The sequence below is a fragment of the Diabrotica virgifera genome, chromosome 1, assembly GCF_917563875.1.
Source record: "Diabrotica virgifera virgifera chromosome 1, PGI_DIABVI_V3a".
Lineage (NCBI taxonomy): Eukaryota > Metazoa > Arthropoda > Insecta > Coleoptera > Chrysomelidae > Diabrotica > Diabrotica virgifera.
Genome location: NC_065443.1, coordinates 154,811,101 through 154,831,443, shown reverse-complemented (window position 1 = coordinate 154,831,443; position 20,343 = coordinate 154,811,101). Strand labels below are relative to the sequence as shown.

Genomic DNA, 20,343 nt, shown 5'->3' with positions numbered 1-20,343 from the left:
GTCAAACTCACAAAAAAAAGAAAAAATTACAAAAAACGCAAAATTACGACTTGTTCAAACATTAATATTTCCTATCACCATCTACGCTTCAGAAACATGGACCATCAAAAAAGTCGATTCAAAGCGCATAATGGCTTTTGAAATGTGGGTCTATCATAGAATGTTGCGCATACCATGGACCGCACATCGCACAAATAATTGAATACTACAAGAACCTAACGTAAAACTAGACTCACCACAACTATCAACCAAAATATTCTGAAATATTATGGACATACAACTAGAAGAAGAGACAGCATGGAACGAATGATAGTTGAAGCAAACGTAGCGGGTAAAAGGAAAGAAGATCTCCAGCATGATGGTCGGACCAAATAAATAACATGACTGGTTACTCATTCTCCGAAGCAAAATAACACGCGCAGAAGAGAAATAATTGGACACAAATAGTCAAACAAATTACATGACGCCACTACATCCTTACGAAGGAGAAAAAATAGAGGAGGAGGGGTTAGAAGACATAATCATTTCTACAATGAATGTTTTAAATGACTATGGGTTAAAAATATTCTTCAGGATAATAGATGAATGAATTTTTAAATAACGGGAACAAAACATAAGCACTGACCGTGTTAATCTCACAAAAACTAAATATGGGAGAGATAGCAAGAGAAGTTGGTTCAAAATGTAGGTGGATAGGCGAAATAATCAAAATTAAAAAAGACAACAATGTTTATTTTCTAGTGATTTCCAACAATATTGTCAAAGATTAGAAATATCACAAAGAACACTAAGAAAAAACCACAAGAATGAAAATCATTATTTAAAATACATTATACCATGAGAAATTCATTTAAAATTTCCTATCCAAACTAATGAAAAAGATCTTACTTTGTCAATTGTTGTGTTTCCTCCTCTCAATCCAGGATATTCCCAATCTAAATCAAATCCATCAAAGTTCCACTTTTTTATAAAGGTCTCAACGTTGTTGGCCAATATTTTTCTCTTCATTGCATCTGCAGCTACTATTGAGTAATTCTGAGATGCTTCGTTCCAACCACCCATACTTATAATTACTTTAAGATTTGGATTTGTTTCTTTTAGAGCCACCAGATTTTTGAAGCCCTCTAAAAAAGTTAACGCTCATTAATAAATATTAATAAACCATCATCATTATCATCAATCGGCTTTAAATTCATTGCTCGGCTGCCCTCATATTTTTATGAATAGACCTGGACCATGATTTTTGACCCTTCGCTTCGTTATAGATCATTCGCTATCCAGGGCATTTAGCAGTAAAAACACAGGAATAAAGATTTTTAAATACAGCACCTACAGACTTGCAACTTTTTGCATTGTATTCAGGATGATATCAGGAAAAATGTCTACTATAGAAAAATAGGTGAAAATGCATAATTGAATTTTAAAGTGCATAAAATGCATCCAAAAGTGCATAAACATATCAAAATAAACATATTAGGGGCCAGATTTTGTTACTCGGGGGATTTTTGGGATCACTAAACACGACTACGCAATCAGAACCTATCACTGGAGCATCTGGTGCCCAGTCACTGCTAGGGCACGTCAGCTTCTGTGGTTACGAGGGTTTTTAGCATTAAATTAATGAAAACAGACGTCTCGAGAGGTTTTTGAGGCTGCTGGAAACGAATATGCTATCTGAAAGACACCCGGAGCACCTGGTGTCTAGGATCACGTCATCTTCTAGAGTTTCGAGTATTTCGGCACTAAATTGATTCAAACAGATTACAGGGGGGTTTTTTGGGGTTGCTGGTTACGAGTTGCGGGTTACACGAATACGCCATCAAAACCGACTCCCGGTGTATCTGGTGCCCACGGTTACTGCTAAGGCCGTCATCTTCTGGAGTTTCTAAGGTTTTCGGTACTGAATGCATGCAAGTAGATTACTAGGCGGTTTTTGAAGTCACTGAATACGAATACGCCATTAGAATTAACCCCACACCACCTGGTGCCTAAGGTCACTGCTAAGACATATTATCTTCTGAAGTTTGGAAGGTTTTGGGCACCAGGTGCACCGGGGTCGGTTCTAATGGCGTATTCTTGTTCAGCAACCCCAAAAACCCAACGAGTAATCTGTTTGCAACATGTGGTGCCGAAGACCCTCGAAACTAAAGCTGACGTGTCTTAGCAGTGAAACTGGGCACCAGGGGCTCCGCTGGTCGGTTCTGATAGCTTATTAGTCTTCAGCGACCCCAAAAGCCCTTCGAGTGACAATACACACCTATTCTGACATGATTATGCACTTTTGGATGCACTGTATGCACTTTAAAATGCAACTATGCATTTCCACCGATTTTTTTATAGTAGACTTTTTTCCTTAACATCATCCTAAATATAATGCAAAAAGTTACAAGTTTCTAGGTGCTGTATTTAAAAATCGGTTTATTTTGTGCTAAATGACCTGGTCTAGAAATTATGTTCTTCGTGATATTACTTCTTTTTCACATTTTCAGTCAATATATGCGTGACTAATTTTAGAAAACAATTTGAAAACATTAGTCATCAACATTATCGATTTTTTTTTTATTAATAGACGTCTACATAATATGCAGCTTAATTAATTCATTTAATCACTTTTAATTCACATAATTTTTCATCTACATCTTGGTCAAATGCTATTTAAATGCATTCATTTCTGAAGTTATACTTCTTTAGGCACGAGGGTGAACTTTTACATTCCCTTGCGCATGCGCACACCGACGCTATCTTATTAGTCGCTCAAACGTTATACGGGATCTTATTGGGTGTTAAAATCATCTGTCAATAATTGTTGGATATTGAAACGGTTCAAAAGAACGCAATTATTTTGCCTTATGCAGAAACCAAAAATTTTAAATTTATCGTAACATATTTTTGTCTTACCCTGTAGACATAGGAATATAGAAGCGAATGTAAGGAATTTATTTAAACGTGAGAATTTGAAGTTTATCTGTCTTGTTAAAGGAAGACGTTATTATATTTTACGGTCATATATTCGATTTCCTGTGTTCAGTTTTGATGTAAAAAAGAGTTACATTGTATATTGTAATGGCCTTTGGCGTCCGATTTTTGGAGTTTAGATACACAAAACGTGCTCATATCATTATTAGAGAGCACATGTGTTAATGTTTCCCTATTATGTAGGTTGGGCTTAAAATGTGTTTCGATTTTCCTATTGGTAAATAAAAAAGTGTAGGAATCTTAGTTATTTTTTTATTAGTCAATGATGAAAGAGGGAAGGATTAGACTTTTTTCTTATTGGTTGATTGGATGAGTAGGGTAGAATGAGAAATGGAGTGGGTTTTTGGAAGGAAGCGTTTTGGTTTGGGGAAAAACATTCATGTTGTGAGATTCAAATTCAAGTTTGAGCTTTCAAAGAGAGAGGTTTGTTGAGCCTCGGCAGGAGCCGCCACGGCGCGGTTTTCTGAAGAGTTTAGTTTTCTGAGAAAGTTGAGTTCGAAGATTAAGTTCCGACATAGTTTTTAATCAAGTTTTTAAAGTTCCTGAAAATGTAGTGTAAGAAGCTGTTCTACTTTCGTGACTTCCTAGTCACAAGCTAAATGCCGCTGTTAGGCAAAGAGCCAGTTTATTTTAGTGTATATGTACTATAGTACCTAAGTTTATTTTTGGAAGCAGTCATGCATAAAGTCATGCTTTAGGTGTCAGTATTAATAATAAATACTTCAAGAAGTTAAATAGAAGTTATTTAAATATTTTAAAAAGTCAATATGAGCAGACTTATTTCGAATTTTATTTATTTTGGAACAATTATTTGGAAGTTTATTTAATTTTGCTGAAACTTTTCATAAATAATAAACATTGTTGTACTATTCTTTATCTAAATTCAGTGAAAAGTGCGTGTTTTGGACATCCACAACGTGAAGATAAGGACAGGACTATAGATATGACAAGGTATTGTTTGTAAACCTTTTTAATGTTTTTGTAAACAGAATCTATTTTATTGTCTACAAGAGATCCATCATTTCATTTTTTTTATTTTTAAATTTTAATAAAATTTATTTCATTTTGCAATAATGTTTTTTGCTTGATAATATTATTATTTGATCCCTTTCTCTTGTTCCTAAATGATATTCAACTGAGAACACTAAGGTAAGGTCATGATATATTTATGTTTATGTAAATGTGTTTGTATTTTATGATGACTATATATTTTTATTAACTTGTTACTTTAATTATTTTTTTTTTTAGTTTTAAGTATGTTTCGTGTTTTATTTTCTTTTAATTATGGCGCCCCCCGAGCATTTTAGTTTTTATTATATTTATTTAAAATCTATTAAGAATCCACACCCCTAGATCTCTGAAGACTTAGAGCTACCGAGGTACTCGTAAAGTTACGTAGCACCAAGTATATTTTCATGTTTGTTTAATTTGTCAAGTTACATATTATCTTTTTTCTGCCTTTGTTATCCACGCTGGGGCTGTTATACAAAAATGGATTCCACTGTCGAGGCTTTGGCATTTAACATGTTAATGTTACAAAATAGCGTCCATCTTATGCTACAATGCTACAATATTATGGATAAGTAAATGTTGTGTATATTAAGTACTTGTGTATATTAAGTATAAAAGTACTTAGGGCATATAATGAGAAATCAAGGCAGATACGAGCTACTCCAGTGCATTTTACAAGCTAAAATTGGAGAGAAAAGGGCCCCAGGACGAAGAAGAATATCCTGGCTTGCTAACCTGAGAACATGGTATAGAAAGACCTCAACACAACTATTCCGTATAGCAACTAACAAAGTCATCATGGCCAGAATGATCGCCAACGTTCGGAACGGACAGGCACCCTAAGAAGAAGAAGTGTATATTAGTTTTTATTGTTGTGATGGTAGAGAAAAAGCAAGTTTATAATTGTAGTGACTTTTTAAATAGTTTTTAAAAGCGACAGGTACGTAATAATTGTAAATGTTTCAGTATCCTAATAAAAGATTACATAGGTACCTACCTATTTGGAAAATTTATAATGAACATACCAAAATAGTATGTAATGCTTTGATTTACATAATTTGATTACCATCAAAATTTCTGTCAATATTCACCTAATATATTGTTTTATTACTCTATGTTTTGCTGTATTTTAATATTTCAATATTCTACAAAAATCAAAATAATTTGGTTAAATTCAGAACTGTCAAAAGTTTAAACCGTTTAGTTCGTCGATCTTCCCACATAATGCATGTGTCTCCATGGGTAAAAGTGTAAGATGAATTAATTCCAATACTAACTAAGCAAACATAAGCGGGTTCGAACCCCAACAGAAAATTTTATTTTTTTATTTTTTTTTATACATTTTATGATTGTAATTATATTTATTATATAATTATTTTTCAGAAAATACGTATTTAGTTAAATTTTTTTCCGACAATTATTGTTCAGAAATCATTTGTAGCATTTTTCAATGTGTTTGTGTGTGTTTTATTCTTTTATTTTTTTAATTTTTGGTACCGTTTTAGTAAAAATTTTTGAAAAGTAGTAAGTATTAAAATTAGTTTAATATTTAAATAAAATATAAATAAACTATTTAAAGTATATTAATTTCGTTGAATTCATATAATAGAAGTATAACTTCTTACGTGCGTACAAAGTACACACACATTCTTTTTTTTAATCCTGAGAAAACGAATAAGTATTTTTGAAAAATTTAAACGTCGAATGAAAAATTACATTATTACCGAGGGCTGAAGTTCCTGAAAACATCTATTATGTTTATTTTAATAAGTTATAGGGTTGAAAAAAAAAAGAAAATTTAGTGTGATTTTTAATTTCAAATACTTCATTCAAACGAAACTTTTTGTTTATTCAAAGAGACCTTCGGCCCTTGGTAATTTTTCATTCTGCGTTTAAAACTTTCAAAAATATTTATTAGTTTTCTCAAGATTCGAAAAAAATATGCTATTAAAACGCATTGGACCAAGATTTTGCGCCGACCCCCTTAATTAAATATGTTATTATCGTAATAAAATGATCTAAGTATAGGATGAAATTGCATTGTAGCATTATGAGTCTATTGTTCAAAATAAATTTCAAAAATGGAAAGTAAGAATAGTCAAGTTATTATTTTTTAATACCAGTACTCAGTTATGCAGAATAAGTGAGCTATTTGAACGTTTTGTGTTTATTATCTGTATAATTCCCATTGTTTATTTTCTCCTGCCTTGTCCATTTTTTCCTTAATATGACATCATTACTATTCGCAAATAAATGATATACGACAAAGCTGAAAGTACAACTTAAAACATAAAGTATAAAAGGAGTAATTTGAGTGTATAATAGGGAACATAGCGCCTTTTAATAATGAACAAATAGGTAAAATTTAGAATAACGTCTTAAGAAACTTCTATGTGTCTTATACCGACAATCTTAGGCTGTGATCTCCAATAGACGTTGTAGGCTGCGAACAACGTCATGCCGTAGGAAAATTGTTACTTTTCGTTACTTTTAATTAATTTTGAAGGACAAAAAACTATCTTACAACCGAAAATAGTTAAAAAATAATTCTAAGACAAATTCAAATTACGGGGTGAATTGTACATTGAATTCAAATAGGCTACGTACAGTGTGTATTGGAGACTACCGCCTAAACATCAATTGCTGCCAAGGAAACGACATTTATTATCGTGATATGCTTTCATAATACAGTAACTCTATAGGTACAGATACAAACACTACTCTTCTTATTCTTTGAGAGTTCATCTCAAGAATGATACCTATATATTTTTATAGCTGTCTTTACTTGATTAAGTATGTTGTTAAGAGTACTTTTAAGTTGGAATTATGCAATTGTCAATTTTGTGAAAACTTGTGAAAAAACTTGTATTTGAAGTTTTTGAAAATGGTAAATTTAATCCTAGACAATCAGCGAAATTCTGGGCAAGAAATATAGAACTTCAAAATTAATAAAAAAAAGTAATAAACACAAAAATATAACAAACGTTAGAATAATAATTGAGGTGTATCAGTGTAAAAACCTTGAACGAACACTTAAAAAAAAAACAAGATTACCTCCCTCATGAAACTCATGAACAATATTACCAGTAAATTGTAATTATTTTTCTCAAACAATCCTGAAAAAATCAGCTGTGAGGGATTTAAAAGTTTGTGACTCCATAACTTTGCTGTATTTGGGTGGGGGGGGGGCACGCCTAAAATTTATACCCTCACATCTGATTTTTACAGTATTGTTTGATAAAAATATTTACAATTAACAGATAGTATTTTCCGGAAATTTTCCGTATTAAAAAAGTTGTCTGAGTCAACATGAATAACTGAATAAACGAAATCCCATGAGGGGAAACCATGATTTTCTTAATTGTGGACCCAAGACCTTATTCTTGGAAAAATAATTCAATTTATATGATATTGCTCATGTTTGTATAAATTTTATTCCTTTTTATTTATACTATATTTTTATTTTGTAGTATTTTGTTTGTTTAATAAATTTGATTCCTACTCCCTGCAATTTTTTAAATAGTTTGTACTTACGGTAACCTCCAGGATCATTTGATTCCCACGAATCTAAAATGTGAATGGAGGCATCTGCGTAAAGACCAATGAAAGCAAAATTGATATGGGTACATAACGATGGGTCTATGTTACGTACGTCGAAAGATCCATCTCCAATCCTATAAACTGTCCAGCTGGCGAAATAGCAAACAATATTTTTTCCTGAACCTACGATAAAAACTTGTGCTTTTACGTGTGTAGGTATTTTAGTTTGTTAGAATAACAGATTCTAATTATTTTATTCTGGAGAATAAGGTGAACTAATGGGGAAGTTCTATCTGCTTCATTGATTATGAGAAAGCATTCGATAATGTAAAACACGAACTGATGATAAAATATCTACCAGAGTTGGGATTGGATAACAAGGACATAAGAATTATCGTCAATCTGTATCGGAATCAAACAGCAACAGTACGTCTTCAATATTTCAACGAAGCAGAAGATTCTTCTATCAAAAAAGGAGTAAGGCAAGGTTGTATACTGTCTCCAATGTTGTTCAATTTATACGTATAGACTCTAATAAAGGTAAGAAAGTTAACGGCATATTTATTAATAACATTAGCTATGCTGATGACACAGCGATAGTGGCAGATAACGTCTAAGATCTTCAATGCCTTTTACTTAAGTGATCTAACTCTCGCAAATGAAGCTCGGGGTTTGAAAATAAATATCAAGAAGACAAAAACAATGATTATAAAGTAGAAATAATTACCCCAATCCAAAGATATATGTCTCTGGAAACAAGTAAGGCAATTTAAATATTTGGGTTGTTTGCTGAACGAGGTTTGGGACTCTGAGAAGAGTACAGTAGAATAGAAAGAGCAGAGTAGAACAATCCAGAAATTTTTTTTGAGGCTTCGGTAAATTTCTGACTTATCGCAAGGTGGATTTCAACCTCCGATAAAAGATGATAAATTGTTACGTTTGACCTGTGCTTTTGTACGGAATGGAAGCATGGACCCTAAAGGCCAGTTCCATTGAATGCTTAAAATATCATGGACAGACAGAATCAGAAATCAGGAAGTACTAAGTATTAAAAAGAGCGTACTAAGAAGAGCAGGCTTAGAGGATAGTGAACTTTTTAATTATGTTAAAAGTAAGAAGACTGCATTCTTAGGGCACATATTACGCGAAGAACGATACACTTTTCAGAAACTGATACTGGAAGGAAAGATAGAGGGTAAGAGGGGTCTGGGACTTGTATATAGATGCCATGGCTGCGTAATATTCGTCAATGGACGAGAATCTAGAGCTATGAAATGCTTCGCAATGCTGCTAGAAACAGAATTATTTAATCCTGATTATCTAACATCTGAACTGACAAGACAATGTACGGTGGATGCCTACGCCGAAATGCATGGCACTTTAAGAAGAAGAAGAATGGGGAAGTATGAATTCTAATAAGGGGTGTGCAAAGGGGTAGTAAAGTGCAGTACATGATGCAGTATCCTGTTGGTATCACTTAGCCTCTCCTACTCAATTGCTATCTGCATTTCTAAGTTGGTACACACCAACTTGAGCAACCCCTTTCTGGAGATTGGGTAGCCAATCCCCAGTGGAAGGAGAAGTCAGGGCTGACAAAGAATACCTTGGTCTTCCAATGAATAGGAGGTTGGGCGAAGGGCTAACAACCCTTCCCTGCAAAACTCAATTGTTGCGAATATAATGGCTAATGAAACAATCGGACGGATCTCACAACGACGAACTCAGCAAAGAGAAAGGATATAATTATGGATTTAAAATTTGGAAGCTGGAATGTGCGAACCCTCTTAAAGGCAGGAGCTAAGATGATAAGTATGGCAGAAGAATTTGAAAAATACGGAGTTGAAAACTATCCTGCCATTGAAGACTGGCACTGCAGGAAATCTGATGAAAGAGCCAAGGAGAAATTCGTAAAAAGAAATGATAGTTTATAGTAACCAAAAAATTTCGAGAAGCCATTATCGCATTTACACCAATATCAGACATAATTTGCACCATAAAACTAAGGCAAACTGCATAACGTGACAATGGTTAATGTATATGCACCGACGGAAGAGGCCGATGAAGAAGAGGTTGAAAGATTTTATGAAAAACTACGGGAAGTAGTACAGCTGTTATAACATTAAGCAATTTTAATGCTAAGCTGGGGAAAGAAGAAACTTTGTAAAGATATTTGGGAAACGTAGTTTGCACACTGCAACCAGTCAAAATGGACTTAGGTTTGCACAATTCGCAGCAGTAAATAATTATGTAGTTGTCAGTACTAACTTCATGAGAAAAGATATTCATAAAGAAACGTGAAAAATACCAGGAACCAATAAAGCCAAGCAAATTGATTACATCCTCTTCTCAAAAAGATGTATTATTATCCCCAACTAATTTAGTACATTGCATAAAGATGCCACAAGAAAATAGCTTCAGAACAATACCTACATAGAGTATCAACCATCAATTACGATGATGATAAAATTTCTAGTAATGATGTTTGTTTATGAAAAACAATATAATATTTGGGAAAAGTGGACTAACAGATTAAGCATTTTCTGGTAATGGAACTTACCCAAGGTAGGAGCAGTGCACAATGTTGCTACGAAACAAAGCGTTATAAACAGTTTCATTATGATAACTTACTTTAAACAATAATCCTTTTGTTAGCTATTTATATTAAATGCATTGAACTATCAGATGAGATAAATTAGCTAGATTAGATTTTTATTCTCCAGAATAATAGTGTCATCTAGAAATACCCAAATATAATAAAAGATTATGTAAAAATAGAAATCATGTATTTTATAAAAACGACTTTTAAATCAATCATGTGACGTTTAGAGCTCATGGAAAAAAAGTACTGCCAAAAATAGAAAGGACAAAAAGACAAATAGCAGAAAATTTGCCAAAATGAAATAATATTAAAAACAGTTTATTTTATTTTATTTATTTACAGAAAATACCTCTACATCTTCCAGGACCCCTTTTTCCATCGATTTTACTCTTCATAATCAGCTGTAATAACTCATTTATCATTTCTAAGTATGTGCCCCAAATATGCTGTTTTTCTTTTTTTAATGGTGGTCAAAAGTTCTCTGTCTCTTCCCATTATGTGCAACGCCATATCGTTCGTAATATGATCGATCCACGGTATTTTCAAAATTCTCCTGAAAAGCCACATCTCAAAAGCTTCTAGCTTTGTCATTAAATCAACATTAACAGTCCAAGCTTCGACACCATAAAGCAGAATAGAGGTAATACAATTTTACCATCCGATATCGGATTTGCAGGTCTTTCTTTCGGTTTCTATCGGTTTAGAAGCGTCTGCAGGTCTTTCTCACTTTCAGCGATAATGACTGTAAAAATTTATAAAATACATTTTGTAAAATATTTATAAAAGTGAAAAATGATGTGATGATGAAATCAATCAATCAATAATCTTTATTTCATCTGACTTTTACAAGTATTGAAATGCGTCAAATACAATATATCAGTAAAAAACTATAAGTACAGAAAAACATTTAACATAAAAACATATAAAATATACACAAAAGCATACAAATTGTTAAAAAGATGCCTGCAAGTATTCCTCTAACGAATAAAAAGTGTTTACCAGAAGTAAGTCCTTAACCGTTCTCTTAAATACATAAATATTTTACTCTTTAACATAATTAGGCAATTTATTATACAAACGAATGCATGTTGGGTAAGGACCCTTGCCCACAACGGTCAAGTGGCGAGCAGGGGTCACCAAATCATTTCCGTAACGAAAATTGTAGCCACTCGAAACATCACTTCTGCTAATAGTCCAGAAAGCCACTGCGCATCCGCTAGGAAAAATATTCTAATTCGGATTTTTTGCACAATCTTACTCAAAAAGGACTCCTTTTAACAAATTTCCATGTTGCCAGGACCAAAAGGTGGTCAAAAATTTTTTAAACGTTTTTTTTTGTTATTTTCCTAAAATTATTTTTATTGCATGGAAAAAAGTTTTTTTAGATTTTTTGGATCATTCCAAACAGAAAAGGTCTTTAGTGACTTTTTTCTAAAAATGATAGTTTTTGACATATAAGCGATTAAAAATTGAAAAATTGCGAAATCGGCCATTTTTAACCCTCAAAGACTATGTGAAAAACAGAAAATTTGAATGTTGCCAAGGTAGGTAGATATTCTTTAAACATCGATTGATGAAATCCCGAAGAGTTTTTTGCAATACAATATTCAAAACTCCTTTGTTTTTTAATTGCTAATCAAGCGTGCGCGACACTTTTTTCCACCGACAGTATGGTGCAAATGAAAGGAATAAATTCGTTATTTCGAAAATCGGCGACTTTAAGGAAAAATCCCGAAACAGGTCGATTTTTATTTTTAAGTTATGATATTGTGGCATATATGGTATACTAGTGACGTCATCCGTCTGGGCGTGATGACGTAATCGATGATTTTTTTAAATGAGAATAGGGGTCGTGTGGTAGCTCGCTTGAAAGGTTCTTCAATTCTCCATCAAGTAATGTAAACATTTACATAATTTTTTATACAGGGTGTCCTTCTACTTCTTTTTTTGTCAAATAATTTAATTTAATAAAAATTTTTTGGACACCCTGTATAAATAATTATGTAAATGTTTATATTACTGAATAGAGAATTAAAGAACCTTTCAAATGAGCTAACACACGACCCCTATTATCATTTAAAAAAATCATCGATTACGTCATCACGTCCAGATGGATGACGTCACTAGTATACCATATATGCCACAATATCATATTTTAAAATTAAAAATCGACCTGTTTCGGGATTTTTCCTTAAAGTCGCCGGTTTACGAAATAACGAATTTATTCCTTTCATTTGCACCATACTGTCGGTGGAAAATAGTGTCGTGCACGCTTGATTAGCAATTAAAAAACAAATGAGTTTTAAATATTGTATTGCAAAAAACTCTTCGGGATTTCATCAATCGATGTTTAAAGAATATCTACCTACCTTGGCAACATTCAAATTTTCAGCTTTTCACATAGCTTTTGAGGGTTAAAAATGGCCGATTTCGCAATTTTTCAATTTTTAATCGCTTATATGTCAAAAACTATCATTTTTAGAGAAAAGTCACTAAAGACCTTTTCTCTTTGGAATGATCCAAAAAAACCTAAAAAAAACTTTTTTCCGTGCAAAAAAAATAATTTTAGGAAAAAACAAAAAAAAAACGTTTAAAAAATTTTTGACCACTTTTTGGTCCTGGCAACATGCAAATTTGTTAAAAGGAGTCCTTTTTGAGTAAGATTGTGCAAAGAATCCGAATTAGAATATTTTTCCTAGCGGATGCGCAGTGGCTTTCTGGACTATAATAAAATTGCATATATGTGACTTTACATAAACAACACAACTGAAAATGTACAGCGAAATTACATTTAAAACATTTAATTGTTTAAAAACTGGTCTACAGGAATCCAAGCGCCTTCTAAACGTCATGGTACGAATAATTTTTTTTTGAAGAACAAGCACCTCATTAATTCGCGAACAATTTCCCCAACAAACCAAGCAATATTGCAAAATTGACTGTACATGAGCAAAATAGTAAAGTTTTAAGATATCTAGGGAGACAAAATTCCTAAGTTGCCATAGAACATAACAGTGCACAGACAATCTTCCCACTACATAATCAACGTGAGAGCTCCAAGACAAATTAAAATCCAGGTAAACACCTAACAACCTAGTGGAGTGGCTATTTACCACTGACCCATTGTCAAGTGTTACTAATGGACTCATCTGCATAGTAGAAGGTGAAAAGGTTACCATATTGGTCTTTGATCCATTTAAGATTAGGGCATTATTTAAACAGTAATGAGTCATACCTTTTACAAGACAGTTAGCTTTTTGTACTACATGAAAAAAATTATTGGAATTTAGTGCAACTGTGGTATCGTCAGCAAATTGAGTGACATAACAGCCTGATTGCTGTTCCACGTTTTCTACTCGAACGCTTATTGCATCAGAAAAATTATCTAATGGATTCCGAGCCAAACATGCTGAGCTATCGTTTATCAGTTGATTTAAATCGTTGACAAAAATCAAAAATAAAAGAGGGCCAATGATACTTCCCTGTGGAACTCCGGAGAGGACACTTTCTTCTGAAGAAAATATTATATTTCCATTCACATTGACCTTAACCTTTTGAAACCTTTTCGATAAAAAGGTGTGGAAATGAAAGAGAAAGAATAGAATAAATATAGAAGAAGAGTTACTAAATGAAGAGATAACTAGAGAAGAGTTAGAAGAAGCAATAATGAGTCTAAAGAACATCAAAGCACCAGGAAGAGATAATGTAACATCGGAAATGATTAAATATATGGGAAATAGTGTAAAACTAGTATTATTGGATATATATAGACAAGCATGGAGGAAAGAAATAACGGCTGAAGAGTGGAGAATGGGCCTAATAATACCAACATACAAGAAAGGAGATAACAAATATTGTAACAATTATAGGGGACTAACATTATTGAGCACAATAACAAAAATATATGAGAAAATAGTAGACAAAAAGTTGAGATTGATCACAGAAAAAACATTAACAGAATCTCAAAGTGGATTTATAGCTCAATAAATGACCGTTTTGGAGTGTAATTTCCAGGGCCAACTCCGAATTGCATGAAAATTTGGATTTAGGTTCTACTTACCCTCCACTTCAAAGTTGAATTTGTGCCGTTGGTTGCTTTTACTTGGGGGGTGACATTTACCCCTTCTCGGGGGGTGAAAAAAGCTTGTTTAAAATAAGGCCGGAAATGGATAAATTGACTTATTTTAAGCACCTTTTGTTCTATAAAGTTTTTTTACGTAAGTCAATACTTTCCGAGTTATTCGCAATTTAAAATGTTGATTTTTCGACAAAAAAACTACGTTTTCAGACCGTTTTTCCCAAATAACTCAAAAAGTAAATATTTTATCGAAGAAAATATTTTTAGCAAAAGTGTAGCCTATAAAAAACGAAAAAAATGGTGTACCAGTAAAGTTTACAAATTGAGTAGAAGCAAAGTTGTAGCTCATGAAAAATACGTTCTTATTCGTCTAATTCCAAATCCAATAATTCAACGCGAAATCACCGAAGAAAGAAGCGTTTTCGGGAAAGCCTTATTAACATTTTTAAAGTATCGAAAAAAAGCTTATTATTTGTTTTTTACAGAAGTTTAAAACATAAAAAATAAACGAGTTACACTGAAAAAAAAAGTTGGCTCCTTTTTTTGGTAAAAAAATCATGAAAACCTCCCTCTATTTAGCACCCTAAATGAAATTAATCGTTTGGCTTTACCATCTATTTTAACTGTATGTGTATTGTTTATATGATCTGTAAGTTTGATTGGTTTGAAGTGCTTATTTTTGAAAACATTTGGTTTTATAGCAAAAAAAAATTCTAAAAATTTTTGAAAAATTTCATTTTTTCAAAATAACTTAAAAAGTATTAGTTATAAGAAAAATCTTAAAGGGTAAGAAAATGTAGGTTTTGCTATTATAAATATGCTAGTTTCATTTTGCTTCTCCGTAAGATAAAAATTGGTTAAGATATGGCTGTTCAAAATTTGCATACACTCGTGATTAGTGACCCATTCAAGCTTTCTCAATTATAACCCTTTCAAAAATAAACACTTCAAACTGGTGAGACTGACAGATCGTATAAAAAATAGATAGGTAAGTAAATTGTTTGTAAAGCGGTAGCGATTAATTTCATTTGGGGAGCTAAACACGGCAAGATTTTCATGATCTTTTACAAAAAAAAAAAGAGAGCCAACTTTATTTTGAGCGTAACTCACTTATTTTTAATGCTAAAACTTTTGTTAACGATTAAAACAAAGCTTTTTATAAACACTTTAAAAAAGTTTAAATGGGTTTTTCCCGAAAAGTGCTTAATTTTTCGGTGATTTTACCTTGAAATATTCGATTTGGAATTAGACGAATAAGAACGTATTTTTCATGAGCTACAACTTTGTTTTTATTTGATTGATAGACTTTACTGATACACCATTTTTTTGGGTTTTTTATAAACTAAACTTTTGCTAAGAATATTTTTTTCGATAAAATATTACTTTTCGAGTTATTTGCGAAAAACCGTCTGAAAACGTAGTTATTTTGTCGAAAAATCAACATTTTCAATGGCAAATAACTCGAAAAGTATTGACTTACGTAAAAAACTCTATAGAACAAAAGTTGCTTAAAAGTCAGTCAATTTATCCATTTCCGGTCTTATCTTGAACGTATGTTTTTTCACCCCCCGAGAAGGGGTGACTGTCACCCCCCAAGTAAAAGCAACCAACGGCACAATTTCAACTTTGAAGTGGAGGGTAAGTAGAACCTAAATACAAATTTTCATGCAATTCGGAGTTGCCCCTGAAAATTACACGGTATCGCCGAATTTCCCGTTCATTTACTGGGCTATTAGAGAAGATAGAAGTATAGTGGAGTCACTGAAGGTGGATATGAGCTATTACCTCCGATTTCGTTCAACCTCCATCGATTTGCATGAAAATTGGTGAGTGGTTAGAGGATATCTCAAGAAACAAAGGTGACATGGTGTCAACTTGCGCTTTTACCCTGGGGGTGGATGCCACCCCTTCTCGGGGTGAAAATTATTTTATTAAAAATAACCCCATAATTAGATAAGGGACAAATTCTAAGCAAAATTTGTAATATAAAGTTATTAAAGTAAATCAAAACTTTTTGAGTTATTAAAGATCAAAAATTTTAATTTTTCGTAAGAAAAATGCATGTTTTTAACCGATTTTTCATAAATAACTCAAAAACTATAAGTTTTTACAAAAAAGTTATTATTAGCAAAATTGAAGCTAATAAAAAATTAAATAAACTTTTAGTAAAAAGACCTTTTAATATTGACTAAAAGTGAGTTATAGGTAATTGAATGCATATTTTTCTCGGCGAGTACCCAACTCTAAGTATTCAAGCTTAAATTACGGGAAAATGATGCATTTTATAACATAAACTTATTTAACATTTGTGAAAGTACTTAGAAATATCTATCAAATGAGATACCAAGTTAATAGCATTAAAATTTATGCTCCAAAAATTTTTCAAACTTTATTTTTTTAAAATTTTTCCAAAAAATGTTATGTTTTTTTTAATAACTCCATCAATTTTTAAGGTATCAGGTTTACCTAAAAACGGTTTGAAAGGTAATTTCAAAGGCTATTAAAACGCGGTAAATTTAATATTTTAAACTACTTACTTTTTTAAAAATCAAAGATTAAATGGCCACGGTTACATGGTTCTCTCAGCAAAATTTAAGCTTTAAACGTTTCTATCTCGGTTATTTTTCACCCTACAGTAATGGTAAAAAGGTATAATATTTGATATAGAAAAAACTAAAATTTGGTTATTTACCATTTTTTACTTATATTGAGTATTTTTATAGTTATTGTCAAAAGAAAATGAAAATGACGATAATTTTAAAAATTCTGATTTTTTTAAATTATATCTTTTTTTCAAAAATAAGCATTCTAAACCGGTAAAAATTGTTAAAATCATTACTTATGCTAATACAAAGAAATTTTTTTAAGGATTACTATAAATTTTAATTTTTGTTGAAATGGCGTATGTTTTATTTTTCACTTTTTCCTAAAAAATTCGAAAGGGTTCTCTTAGTTTCATCATAACTTGCTTAATTTTGACGCTATTAACTTCTTCTGGAGCTCCGTTTTCCCGTTATTTAAGCTTGAATACTTAGATTTGAGTACCCATCGAAAAAAATATACATTCAATTACCCATAACTTACTTTTAATTAACATTAGTTTAGTACTTTGATGAATGGTGTATTCAATTTTTTATTGTCTTCAATTTTGGTAAGAATAACTTTTTTGTAAAAGCTAATAGTTTTTGAGTTATACGTGAAAAACAGCTTTAAAACATGCATTTTTTTACGAAAAAATAAAATCTTTGATCTTTAATAATTCAAAAAGTATTGATCTATGTTAATAACTTAATATAACAAATTTTTCTTAGAATTTGTCTCTCTATCGATTTATGGTATTATTTTTAATAAAATAATTTGCACCCCAGAAAAGGGGTGGCATCCACCTCCGGGGTAAAAGCGCAAGTTGGCATCATGTCACCTTTGTTCCTTGACGTATCCTCTAACTACTCACCAATTTTCATGAAAATCGATGGAGATTCAACGAAATCGGAGGTGAAAACGTTCAGTGACTGCACTAGTACACAGGATCATATATTCACTTTGAAAGAAGTTATTAGCAGGAAATGGATGGTGGAGAAACCCATATTTAGCTTTTGTGGAAGTGAAAAAGGCATTGGATAAAGTAAATAGAGTAACAATTTGGAAATGTTTAAAAAAAATGTAAATCAGAAACTAATAAGGGTAATACAAAGTTTATATAAAGAAACAAATAACTGTGTAATAAGATACAATATGATATCAGAAGAATTTGCTACAAATGTAGGAGTTAGACAGGGATCAGGGAGGGGGATTGAGTCCGCTTCTGTTTATAATATCTATGGATGAAATAATAAGAGAAACAAAACAAAGACCTAAACCAATATACAAAGGATATAAGAAATTAGAACAAATAGGGATGACAGAATGTGCATTTGCAGATGGTGTGGATATTACAGCGGTAAGCGATAAACCTCGCTAAGAGAAAGCTTGATAGTATGAAATGAGGTATTAACAAAATACGGTATGAAATTAAACAAGTCAGTAAATATCAATACCTATGAAAAACACGACTATTTTTTTCACATTGTTTATTTGCACTGATTCGTAACTTGAAATATTTAGCAACGAACTTCAGACTTTCATTTTTATCTTGTCGGTGTGCGTTGCGTGTACTTCAGACTGTCGTTTTTATAAAAATTCACTCTCACCATTTTTCCCAATGGCGCCTAAAGAAGTAAATCTAACATTTTATCTTTTTCCGTGATAACTTGATGAAAAATTTGGCAGCATAGCTTTCCACTCGTAAGTGCCTCGAGGAAGAGTGTAGTAATGGTCCAAGGGTACCAGACAGCATAACTAAATATCAGAAGAATTGACTTTTGTTATATATAATCTAACGAAGCGACTGAAAATGTATGTCAAAATTTTCAAGTATAAAAAAAATTTAAAGCACTCATGGGAGTGCCGACAGAAGTGAAAACTTCTTATAGTATCTACATTACGACCTCAATGCTTTTCCCCATCCAAAAAGAAGTGCTATACCTATATTATATATGCATTGCGTACGTTCTATGCTATTTATGTATACATATTATATACGTACGAAATTTAGTTCGGCAAAGTGATGACGGTCGCAAACACAATACTTTTTCCCTATCTAAAAATTGCAAAACGTCCTTAAAAAATTTTTCACTTCACAAATTTATTTCGTCGAAGCAATGACGGTCGCTAATTCAATACTTTTTCTCCATCTAAAAAGAGCACGACGTCTCTAAAGAAGTTTTCACTTCAAAAATTTATTTCGTTAAAGCAATGACGGTCGCTAATTTAATACTTTTTCCCCATCGAAAAAGTGCAAAACGTCCCTAAAGCAGTTTTCACTTCAAAAATTAGTTCGTCGAAGAAATGACGGTCGCTAATTCAATACTTTTTCCCCATCTAAAAAGGGCACAACGTACCTAAAGAACTTTTTACTTCAAAAATTTATTTTCGTCGAAGCAATAACGGTCGCTCATTCAATACTTTTTCCGATTTAAAAAGGGCAAAAGGTCCCTAAGAAAATTTCACTTCAAAACATTATTTCGTCGAAGCAATGACGGTCGCTAATTTAATACTTTTTCCCCATCTAAAAAGTGCACAACGTTTCTACAGAAGCTTTCACTTCAAAAATGTATTTCGCCGAAGCGATGACGGTCGCTAATTCAACACTTTTTCCCCATTTAAAAACGGCAAAACGTCCCTAAGAAAGTTTTCACTTCAAAACATTATTTCGTCGAAGTATTGACGCTCGCGATGACGGTCACTAATTCGATACTTCTTCCCCATCTAAAAAGTGCACAACGTCCCTAAAGAAGTGTTCACTTCAAAAATTTATTTCGTCGAAGCAATGAAGGTCGGGATGACGGTCGCTAATTCATTACTATTTCCCCATCTAAAAAGTGCACAACGTTTCTACAGAAGTTTTCACTTCAAAAATTTATTTCGCCGAAGCGATGACGGTCGCTAATTCAACACTTTTTCCCCATTTAAAAAGGGCAAAACGTCCCTAAGAAAGTTTTCACTTCAAAATATTATTTCGTCGAAGTAATGACGGTCGCGATGACGGTCACTAATTCAATACTTTTTCCTCATCTAAAAAGTGCACAACGTCCCTAAAGAAGTTTTCACTTCAATAATATTACCATTATTATACGTAGATTATAATAATATACGTACAAAATTTATTTCGTTGAAGCGATGACGGTCGCGATGACGGTCACGAAATAAATCCTTTTTCCCCATCCTAAAGTAGGTTTTACATTTATTTTAAATTTAAATACTTCTATACAATTTATATAAACCTACACATAATATACCTATATAATATGTACAAAATTTATTTCGCCGAAGCGATGACGGTCGCGATGATGGTCGCGAAATCAATTCTTTTTCCCCATCCTAAAATATCTTTTACATTTATTTTAAATTTAAATACCTCTACACAATTTATATATGCATGCACATAATATATAACATAAGCGACGACGGTCGCAATGACGGTAGCGTAGACGATCGCTAATTCAATACTTTTCCCCATCTAAAAAGTGCACAACGTTTCTACAGAAGTTTTCACTTCAAAAATGTATTTCGCCGAAGCGATGACGGTCGCTAATTCAAC

General features: G+C 32.3%; 1 protein-coding gene across 1 annotated transcript in view; it reads right to left on the bottom strand.

The window, feature by feature from the left end:
• LOC114334397 (chitotriosidase-1) overlaps nucleotides 1-10,172 on the bottom strand; it is a 45,837-nt gene extending 35,665 nt beyond the window's left edge. The window contains exons 1-3 of the mRNA XM_028284433.2: nucleotides 10,085-10,172; nucleotides 7,522-7,710; nucleotides 889-1,124 (exon numbers count right to left, since the gene is read on the bottom strand). Coding sequence (XP_028140234.2) covers nucleotides 889-1,124; nucleotides 7,522-7,710; nucleotides 10,085-10,142 — 483 coding nt within the window. The 5' untranslated portion in view covers nucleotides 10,143-10,172. The remainder of the gene's footprint in view (nucleotides 1-888; nucleotides 1,125-7,521; nucleotides 7,711-10,084) is intronic.
• Between the last annotated feature and the right edge of the window lie 10,171 nt (nucleotides 10,173-20,343).